A 10,933-nucleotide genomic window follows, 5' to 3' on the forward strand; every position below is an offset into this window, starting at 1 on the left:
TTTACTATTAAGTATGTTTAAATTTCTAATATATTCAATGTGATTTAGTTGACAAAATCTGTATGCAAAAAATTGTTAAGATACAAAAAGCAAGAATGCAATTTCCATGGAAATACAAAAAGCAAAATTCTAGAAACGGCGAGTTTGACAACAAAATTCTCCATTCCTGAAACAAAAAATAAAACTTGCATCCAAGTGAGTGCAAGAAGCTAATCTTTTTTAGAGGAAGCAAGGAAGGCAAGAGGGCGAGCAACAAAAGTAACGAATGGTCCCTTCCAAAGCTTTAGACAATGCCCTTCAAAATCTCACAAGAGTAAAATATGAAAATGGGAAATGAGTCTCAAAGAAAGAAGGCGAATAGATTGAAGGAAGATGGTCCGGTAAAAAAGAAGAAACTAAGAAGAAGGAAGAGAATCAGGAAGGTGTATTTATAAGATTTAAAGGACAAAAAAGTAAAATCACTCTTTATTTATGACGTATACGGTTATTAATGTAATCATACTTCACGTGTCAAATAAAAAAATCAAAAGACATGATATTTGAAGTATGAAAATTACGTCGGGTTTCTGAATTAGAAAAGGAAGTTTAACTCGATGTAATGAAACCTATTTGAAAATGTCTGTCTGATTTTTTATTGTTTGAATTCGACTTACACGAAAGTTCGAATTTAAGTAGGGACATTGTTCATATTTTGACTCAATTAAAGAGTTAGACCTAAAGTAAAGATGTCCAAACATGACCTACCAAGCTCATAGAGGTCGGATAAAGCATCACAGAAGTCGATCTCCTCGTACCTGAAATATAACTAATTTCTACTATTTCTCACCTTCTTCTAGAAAAAAATGTCTTATTAAATCCCTTACAACTAGGGATAGTTATCCACCAAAAGAGGAACGATCTTGGGGACGTTGTTCTAGTTCCACTGTAAATACACTAGCACGGTCAGATAACTTCAGATTTCAATCTATACAAAACTTACTTATACTCTTGCTAACTTAAGAATTGGAGTATCTTGCAAGTATCATTCTCTACCTCTTCACGAAAAACTCGAACGACAGTATCTCAACAACCCAGAGTCGAACGCTATCTAAAAGAAAGCCTAGATGTCACGTCTAGGCCCAAAAATAATCCAGTTCTAAGTAATCTTCGGAACACCAAATATTTTATGTTTAGCCAAGCAGGTGTTACTTATACGAGAAAATGATATTCGATTAGTTTTAAATAAAACCATTGTCATCTTATTTTTATTCCACTCTATTTGCATAATGTCTTTCATTTTCGCAATTGATTTATTAGTTTTATATGAATCCTACCGTTTTCATGCGGTTATGTCAAAGCTATTTCAAATTTGTTCAGATCTCAAATGTCAAATGCTTACAAATTCAAAGAATTTTCGCACTTGATATACATTTAATTTTTTTTCTTTTTCTGTTTATTGTATTGTCATAATTTTCCTTGGTCGTATCTCTGATTCTTAGAAATCTAACTCTTTTATAAATTCATTGTTTCACATCTTCTTTCTTTGGTTTTGGATTTTACTGTTCATTGAGTTAGTTATTATAAATGGTTGAATGGGTGGTGTTAGATAGGTTGACATATCAATACTGTTATACTGAAGTTTTTTTCTATCTTAGTCGCAAGGTCTTACGTTATACATGAGAACCCTAATCTTCCTTTTGAATATATTTGTAGTTAACTATCTGATGGTATTAACTCTCTATCCTGAATGAGAAAAACAATCAACTCATTAATGGAAGGTGTTAAAGTGTATGACTTAGTGAAGCTTCCATATAAACATGCCATGCCTATAATAAAAAGGCTTTTCTTTATTTTCCTTTTTTTTTTTTTAAATTGCTAAACTTTATTATATCCATTGAAAATCTTAATGAATATATAAATATTTAAGGGGATGGTCCAATAAAGACGCAGAAAACGTCTTTTTTTTAAAGATATTTTTTAATAATTAAAATTTAATACATATAATCACTTAAATTATGTTATTTTTGTCAAAATTATGTCAGATAAATTAATTTGACCGAAAAATAGTGAATCAAATTTTGAATCCGTCTAAATTAATATTATTTTTTATAAAAAATGACTACAATACCCTTATTATATAAAATGACTAAAATACTCTTATTATATATATTAATTTTGAGAATTCTAAATTCTAGCCATTTTCTTCTCTATCGTTATAGGGTTAGAATTTAAATTTTTCAAAATTTATATATATATATGATAGGAATATTTTAGTTGTGTTTTATAATAGGAATATTGTAGTAATTTTTTATAAAAAATATTAATTTATACCGGTTCAAAATTTAATTTATTAATTTTTTTGCTAAACTGATTTGTCCAGTCTAATTTTAATAAAAATAATACAATTTAATTGATTATATGTGTTAAATTTTAATTTTTAAAAAACATCTAAAAAAAAAAAAAGACGTTTTTGACATCTTTATCTAAGTGGCTCCCAATATTTAAAAGTTAACAGTTAGGCGCTTTAATCATAGAAACTAAAGTAAAAAAATTCCAAAATTATAACCAAATACTCTAACTAAGGTTCCAAAAATACAGAACAATATTTTTCAAATATTTTGTATTTATACATTTTACATACAGATATTTGACTTCATACATTTATTACCCTAATCAAACTCAAAACATGTGCACTATTTTATTTGCTTTAAATGTTATCTATTTTTTTTTTTTGTATATTTTGAATGATTTAATTTTTATGTTACCAATATAAGATTAATCACATAATATTTTTTTTTGTCAATTTTTTGTTTATTTAAAATTTTTAGAATGAGAGAATAATTTTTTTTCTCTCTCAATCTTCACTCTTCCTCTCTCTATTGGTTTGTCACTTCCCTCTTTTTCTATGTCATATGTTTATTATAGTTATTAACAATTAATTATTAATAACAATGCAAGTCATCTTGATCAATTAATTATTATTTTAATTTTACTAACTTGATCTTCAGAGTCATTATCTTTAAAAATGGACATTTTCACCCATGACGGACGCAAATGCTGGTTTCGCATCATGTCTAGCGTTACTTAAGCCATGTTCGTTACATTGTGTCTGAGTTAAGGAGAATTCCAAAGGTCTACATAGTTGCACTGTTACGTAATCCTCATGACCACGACTTTGAGTTCATGCCTGATAATGATTTTTAATGGTGGATTTTTATTTGTTACTTAAATTATTTATTTATTAGTTTATTGATTGTTAATAATAACTAATTATAATAAGAATACATGAGGAATATATAAAATTATCCACAAATTTTTTTTTAGTTTTTTATTTTCATCTATTTTAAAATTTTTAAACAAACAAAAATAAAAAATTGCCAAAAAAAATTTATAATTAACTTTATGTACTCTTTATGTACTCTTATTATAATTAATTATCATCAATATTAAACTAATAAAATAAATAATTTAAGTAATAAAACTGGAGGTGATAAACTAAAATCAATAGTGTGACTCTAGTGCATTAGTTCACTAATTAAAAAGAAGTGTGTGAACAAGTTACCAGATCAAAAAGAGAAAAGGTATAAGAGAAAGTGAGAGAGATGAGGAAGAAGTAGCTAGAGGTAGAAGAAGCTGAGACGCTTCTAGAAAAACAGAATGTTCAAGTTCATTACTAACACTAACTGAATTTATCTTATATACACGGTTCAAGTTGAGTTGTCTAACTAATTTTAATCTATAACTAATTGACTCAGGCGCCATATTCAACAGAAAGAAATAATGAATTTGATGGAGAGTTAGAACTCACCAAGGGTCTTTGGGAATGAAAATAAGAAGAGGAGGAAAATCTCTCTTTGAGAGAGAAGGAAAAAGGGAGATAAATCTAATTATGTTTGGCTAGTTTGAGAGAAGGGAGCGCAGGGAGAGGGGATATATGCTTTTGGTTTTGTTTTTTTTTTTTTAAATTTATAGGTTGAACCGGTTCAGTTGGTTCACCTTAACCATTAAGGATGTTTAAAACCAATTTGAACTGAACAAAATCGACCAGCTGAAAAAAATTGAAAATCGAACAAATTAAAAATTGTCGATTTTCGGTTCTAACAATAAAAATTCCAACTGAAGCGAATCGAACTAGTATTCTACCCCCAAACGTGACCTAATCTAACCTACTCTCAGGCTCTGTTTGTTTAGTATATAGCATGATACATGATACATAGACATGAACTATATAGACATAGACATAAATATATGTATATATATTTTATGTTTGGCAAAAAAAACATACATAAAACATATAAAACTTTTAAAAGTCAATAATACCCTCATCATCTACTTTTACTACCATCATCTACCTTTAACAAAAATTACAGTAATTTCAACAACAAATTCAATATATATATTCCTAATTAAACAACAAGTAATTAATTGGCATATTTCCATTTTGAATACCTTGTGTCAATTTTAAGTTGTTGAAGCAATGATGAATGAATAGAATATCGTAGTTTTGCAGTTGAGAAATTAAAAAATTAATTGGAAGGTGAGATATTTCAATGGCGTAGAAGCCAACGGAAAGAAATTGTCTATAGCATTCAGACTATAAAATTTTTTTTTTCTAAAAATAGCACATATTAATAATAAAAAACAAAGAAAAATAGAACTTTATTTTAGGAAAAAAATTCAAAAAGAGAGCAAATAGAAGGATGAACAGAGATGAAGATGGAGGCATGATGGGTCGATGATAGAGGCTCGACTGCGACATGGCAGAGACACAAGTCGCAGATCTAGAAATTTGGAAGAAGACAGAGACGCAATCTGGAGAATATGAGGAGGAAGTGAGGCAGTGACAATGGCAGGCCATGAAGAGAGAAGAAACCGAAGTTGAAATGGGGAGGAGAAGGGAGAGGAGAATAGATTCTGCTTGATTGGCCATGAAGAGAGAAGAGGGAATAGACGGAAGTTGAAATGGAGAAGAGAAGGGTAGGGAGAAGAGATGAAAAGTCTGGAGATGGATGAGAGGAGATGACAACTTTAGTAGTTGATTGGCCATGAAGAGAGAAAAAACAGAAGTTGAAATGGGGAGAAGGGATGAGAGAAGAGATGGAAGTTGAATTGGGGAGGAGAAGGGAGGGAAGAAGAGATGAAAAGATCTGGAAAGGGATGAGAAGATAGGACAAAAATAAAAATATAGAAATAAAATAAGGGTAAAATGTCAAAATAATCAGTGACTCAATATTAATTTTTGTGTCTCAACTTATTAGAAGTACATTGAATACATGTAATTTGTGTCAATCTGTATACCAGCGTGTCCTTCAAAATTGTGTGTCTCAAAAATCAAATAGAAGACATATGTCAACGTTTCTCTGTCTTGTGTAGACACACCCACTAACTCAGTCTTGCTCTCTACACTCACTCTCGAGTCTCAAACTTAAAGAAACCCAGGCCGACGGTGAACCCACCTTCTTGCAGTACCTCCCAATGCCAGCCAAGCCCTTCCTCCCACCACCTCACAGCGCCGCCGAATCTTTCCTCCCAGCACTTCCTCGCGGACAGCACCACCCAGCCCCAGCCAGCACCATCCTCGCGGTCGGGGACACTACACCATCCAGCAGCCAGTAGTGCACCACCCCCCGTGCCACCCACATCACCATTTCTGACCACCCATAGCAGTACACCTGCGTTTCTGGCCACTCATAACACATCACGGCACCGAGCCACCCAGCCACCACTTCAAGTCAGATATGGAGCCTGAACCTCCGAGTTAGTATGTAATTTGACTAATTTTTGTTCAATAATCATTTATTCATTGTTGCTGATTGTTGTTCGTTGTTGTTCAATGTCCATTTCAGTGTATATTTATTGCTGGTTGTTGTTCATTGTTTACTTTATTTGTTGTTGAATTACTGAAATTGCTTCTGATTGTTGTTCATTGTTTTATTTGTTGTTCGTTGTTTACTGAAATTACTTCTGATCGCTGGTTCACTGTTCATTGTTTAATTTATTTGTTATTCTATTTTTAATTTATTTATTGTTGTGTTTCTGCTCTTGATTTTGTAAATTGCTTATAAATTTATTTTTTTTGTTCAATGTATTTGTTTATGTAGTTTGATGTTAGTTCAAGTGAGAATATGGGGACACTGGATTGCCTGCTGCGCTAGTTTCTCTTTCGAATGAATATACAAGCAGCAGATCTTCGACTGCATTGCCTGCTGTGCCAACTCCTCGTAGAAACACAAGGAAACTTGCTAGTAGAGGATGAGGGAAAAGACAGGCTGTTGAAGAAGCTCCTGTTGATGACATCACTGAAACAGAGACCAACGAAGGTAAGAGAAAGCCTTGTAGACCTAGATATTGGATATGGGATCACTTTATTAAAGATGAAACTAGTAATCCACGGTACCCTAGAGCTAAATGCAATTAGTGTGGGGCTAATTATGCTTGTGATACACATAAAAATGGCACCGGTAACATGAAAAATCACTTGTTATCGCAATGCAAAAAATTTTCGAAAGAGGCATTAGATCCTACTCAATAGATTCTTTTTTAACTATTGTGTATTTGTGTTTGTCGATTTTAATGTTGTGACTTTGTGAAATAGTATGGTAGTATTTTTTTTAATTGATTGAAAAACTCGAAAAATTGAACCAAACCAAACCGATTCAAATAGGATTGGATTGATTCGAATGGCTTAGATAAAAAAATCAAACCAAATCGAACCGCTATTTAATTAAACAATTAAATTTAATGACTTTTCTCTAAAAAAAAGTAAACCGTACCGCAAACACCTCTATTAACCATAGCTCAGAGAAATACACTTTCTTTTGCTAATATTTTCTTTTGATTAATGCTTTTGTTATTTTTGTTCACACCAATTGCATTTGATTGCTATTTATTTTTTCTCCTAATCAGATGGCTTTATCTTTGGTTACTTTCATCTCTATCTTTCAGCGTTATTTCATGTTGGTTAAATTTGCTATTCATATAATACAATGATCAAACCAATGTATGTTTTCTCTTTTGAAAAAAATTGCAGTAATGTTTAAGGTTTTCCCGGTTACGGTAAAGCAGATTAGTTATAGGAACCTGATATATTGCCTTATTTGTTACTTGGTGCTCAAATGCCAGCATAATTTTTTTGTTTAGTTTGCAGAGCTGACTTTCTTTGACCGCCTTATTTTTTAAATCTTTATCATCTGTTTATCTTTTTTTCTTCCATTTTTATTTCATTGCTTCCTTCAGATTATTCATAAGTTACTAAGAAACATTCACAATGACAACTTGCTTAAGGCCAATAAATAAATAAATAGTAGAAAAAAAAAAGATTACAAAATCTACCTCCTTAGTTTTTATATTTTTTTTATATAAATGACTCCATCCATATTAACTCAGATATTGTTTAATCCACCTCCTTAGTCTTATGTTCTCTACCGTTAATTCAATTTTTTTTTTTTAAAAGAAACCTCTATATATCATTTTACATTTTTTGTTAACTGACTTTGTCTTTACTCTTTTTCTTTATGAAATTTTCATTTAACACAAATAATCGTATTCAATTAATATTTTCGTTTCTGAGAAAATATTGTTTAGAAAAAGCTACTTAAACAAATAAATTTTCTGCTGATCCGTTGGTACTTTGAACAAAATATTATGTTTAATTTTTATCGATGATACAATTATATTATTCTAAAAAATAGCGTTAAATGCTTTATTTATTATTCAATGTTGAACTTACCAAATCTTTGGTCTACAAGTAACTTTCTTTTTATTAAATGAAATAAATAATTAGGTGAAAACTCAGGTACAGTCGACTTCACGTGAAGTTGATAATTGAGAGCTGTTAGATGATTTAACCGATTTGATTAAATTTTCATCTAATGACTTCACGTGAAGTCGGCTGTACTTGAGTTTCCACCAAATAATTAACACCGTATGTATAAGTAATTAAGTATAATGCTGTATTCTGTAGGGGTAGTTTGGACTTTACAAACATAAATTGCCGTAGAGAACAAGACACGGTAACTTGTGAAGAGAGTAGAAGCCGCAAAAACTGTAGATTCTGGAAACGCACCACAGAGCTCGGAGCTAAGCTTCTTTGTGTTTTGGTTATCCAAAATCGAAAGAAAGAACCAATATTTATAACTAACAATGACAGATGCTGAAGACGCCGTACGACGTCGTAACGCGGTGGCGGATTATCGAAAGAAGCTCCTCCAGCACAAGGAATTGGAGTCCAGAGTTCGATCAGGTTCGTTTCCTTTAATTAAAAATCTCTGCTTTCTGGAAACTGTATTTCGTTAGGGTTTTGAGAAAGGGAAGAGGAATGAATGAATCATGAATGTTTAGCTGCTTTAGCTGTTAGGGTTTTGTTTATTCAAGTTATCTGTGATTTGTTTGGTTGATTATTAGTTAATTTTAATTTGTTGGAACTGGAATTGTGTCAGTGAGAGAGAATTTGCGAGCTTCGAAGAAAGAGTTCAATAAAACGGAGGATGACTTGAAGTCTCTTCAAAGCGTTGGCCAGATCATTGGGGAAGTTCTCAGGCCTCTTGACAATGAACGCTGTAAATTTTTTATTTTTAGTTTTATTTTTGAACTCTATTCAAAATTTTCTGCTTTAAGATGCTTGCCTGTCTTACCAGCATAGTGGAGGTGTCAATTCACATTGATTTAAGACTTGACGCACTTAATAACTTATGATATTGTAATGTAGCCTTAACATTGAATTATAGCTATCTATTTTGTTGATCATTTGCGCCAAAATTTGCAGAATGAACACTACTTCTTTTTTGTTGGTATTAGGAAGCATTTATTATGTTGTTTTTATCCCTATGGAAGAAGGTATTAAATGATAGTGGATTGAAAAGGTTATTTAATGGTGTGAGGATTAATTTAACTTAGGGTGGTGTAAGTTGATCTTATCTGTCTTTATTACTAGATTGATTATTCTTTGCTTAACTGATTCTTTTATATTGATTTAGTTTCGTTAGCTAGAAGGTAGCTATACCATATACTATCTTCTTAGTTTTCTTGGTTGATTTGGATTTATGATTGGTTCAATGATATAACTTGTATTTTGTGTCTTGGGTTATCTCAGTGATTGTTAAAGCAAGCAGCGGACCAAGGTATGTGGTAGGATGCCGGAGTAAAGTTGATAAGGAAAAATTGACTTCCGGTACACGAGTGGTTCTTGATATGACAACACTCACCATAATGCGAGCTCTTCCACGTGAAGTATGTAGCACAATTCATTCTCTTGAGATAATTATTTGACGAATATGTTCATGTCCAGTGTTTAATTGGGGTTTTTTATTATTTGATGAATAAGTAGCACTTATCTGTCATGAGTTGACAGGTTGATCCGGTTGTTTACAATATGCTGCACGAGGATCCCGGTAATGTGAGTTATTCCGCTGTTGGTGGTCTCTCTGATCAGATAAGGGAATTGAGGGAATCAATTGAATTGCCTCTGATGAATCCAGAACTTTTTCTTCGTGTTGGAATTAAACCTCCTAAGGTGATTGATCTGTTTGGTGTAACTCTGTTTTTGGCAGCATGCCATCTTCATTTTTTTGTTCCTGTAAAGTAGCATTTTTTTGTAATTTGCATTTGACTGGAATATTCTCTATTCTCATTTTTTTAGGGTGTTCTCCTTTATGGGCCTCCTGGTACGGGTAAAACACTGTTAGCTAGGGCAATTGCCAGTAATATCGATGCTAATTTCTTGAAGGTCAGATTTGTTTCTTTCTGAATTTTTGTATTTGAAGTTTCCTTTTAAGGTAATAGTGTCTTACTCCTAACTTCTGATGTAGGTTGTTTCAAGTGCCATAATTGATAAGTACATTGGAGAAAGTGCAAGGTTGATACGAGAAATGTTTGGGTATGCACGTGATCACCAGGTGAGACTCGTCCGAAGTATTTTCCTACATGTATATGTGTATATCTATTTGTATAGATATGTATGTATGCATGTGTATGTGAAGTAGTTCTGAATCTCTACTTTGTTTGTCAAGCCCTGCATCATTTTTATGGATGAGATCGATGCCATTGGTGGTCGCCGTTTTAGTGAGGGAACAAGTGCTGATCGTGAGATTCAGAGAACACTGATGGAGTTGCTTAATCAACTAGATGGATTTGATCAACTTGGAAAGGTACAGCATGCTGCATTTACTTTGTTTTTATTTGGAGACCACCGTGATGGTTTAGAAACATTTTCTCTCTTCCTTGTAGCAATTTAGAAGGATTAAAAACTTTATCTTGGTGTTTTATTTGTTGGTTGTGGCCTTGTGGGGGTATAGTTGGATAAAGCCTGTAGAACATGTGAGATATGATTCAAATGTAATGTAAATCGTATCAACCATTTCTGATTAATTTGTCTTCTGTTTGCAATGATTAGTCCTCTGTAGAATAAATTTTATGGAAAATTCGTTTGTTGTGTTGCTTGAATTGTAGGTTAAAATGATAATGGCAACGAACAGACCCGATGTACTGGACCCTGCTCTTCTACGTCCTGGAAGGTTGGATAGGAAAATAGAAATTCCATTGCCAAATGAACTATCGAGGATGGAAATTCTCAAGATTCATGCTGCTGGGATTGCTAAGCATGGTGAAATAGACTATGAAGCTGTTGTGAAGCTTGCAGAGGTGAGTACAAACATTTTGGTTACTTTTATTAGCCAACTGATCCATGTTTGATTGGTTTGTGTTTTTTTAAATTATTTTGGCAAACTTATAGGGCTTTAATGGGGCCGATCTTCGAAATGTCTGCACGGAAGCTGGAATGTCCGCAATCCGTGCAGAGCGCGACTATGTGATCCATGAAGATTTTATGAAGGTAAGTTCCATCTTGAGGGAGGTGATTTTTCTGTGTATTAATTACATATACAAGGGGTTTACCAACTCATGTAACAGAACAATAATTTGACTTCATTCTTCTGTTTCAGGCTGTTCGAAAACTGAA

At 32.4% G+C, this 10,933-nt stretch overlaps 1 protein-coding gene and 1 long non-coding RNA gene across 2 annotated transcripts in view; one reads left to right on the forward strand and one right to left on the reverse strand.

Moving 5' to 3' along the window:
- LOC110263076 overlaps positions 327–10,933 on the reverse strand; it is an 11,189-nt gene continuing 582 nt past the window's right edge. Inside the window, exons 2-3 of the long non-coding RNA XR_002348077.1 lie at positions 7,303–7,311; positions 327–339 (exon numbers count right to left, since the gene is read on the reverse strand). This is a non-coding gene — a long non-coding RNA (uncharacterized LOC110263076). The remainder of the gene's footprint in view (positions 340–7,302; positions 7,312–10,933) is intronic.
- The window catches only part of LOC107645273 (26S protease regulatory subunit S10B homolog B), a gene marked incomplete in the record, with an annotated part of 3,433 nt that continues 485 nt past the window's right edge, over positions 7,986–10,933 (forward strand). The window contains 10 exon segments of the mRNA XM_016349263.2: positions 7,986–8,221; positions 8,418–8,537; positions 9,071–9,207; positions 9,329–9,490; positions 9,617–9,703; positions 9,786–9,872; positions 9,987–10,124; positions 10,426–10,617; positions 10,709–10,807; positions 10,917–10,933. Coding sequence (XP_016204749.1) covers positions 8,122–8,221; positions 8,418–8,537; positions 9,071–9,207; positions 9,329–9,490; positions 9,617–9,703; positions 9,786–9,872; positions 9,987–10,124; positions 10,426–10,617; positions 10,709–10,807; positions 10,917–10,933 — 1,139 coding nt within the window.

The sequence above is a fragment of the Arachis ipaensis genome, chromosome B06, assembly GCF_000816755.2.
Source record: "Arachis ipaensis cultivar K30076 chromosome B06, Araip1.1, whole genome shotgun sequence".
In the NCBI taxonomy this organism is placed as follows: Eukaryota; Viridiplantae; Streptophyta; class Magnoliopsida; order Fabales; family Fabaceae; genus Arachis; species Arachis ipaensis.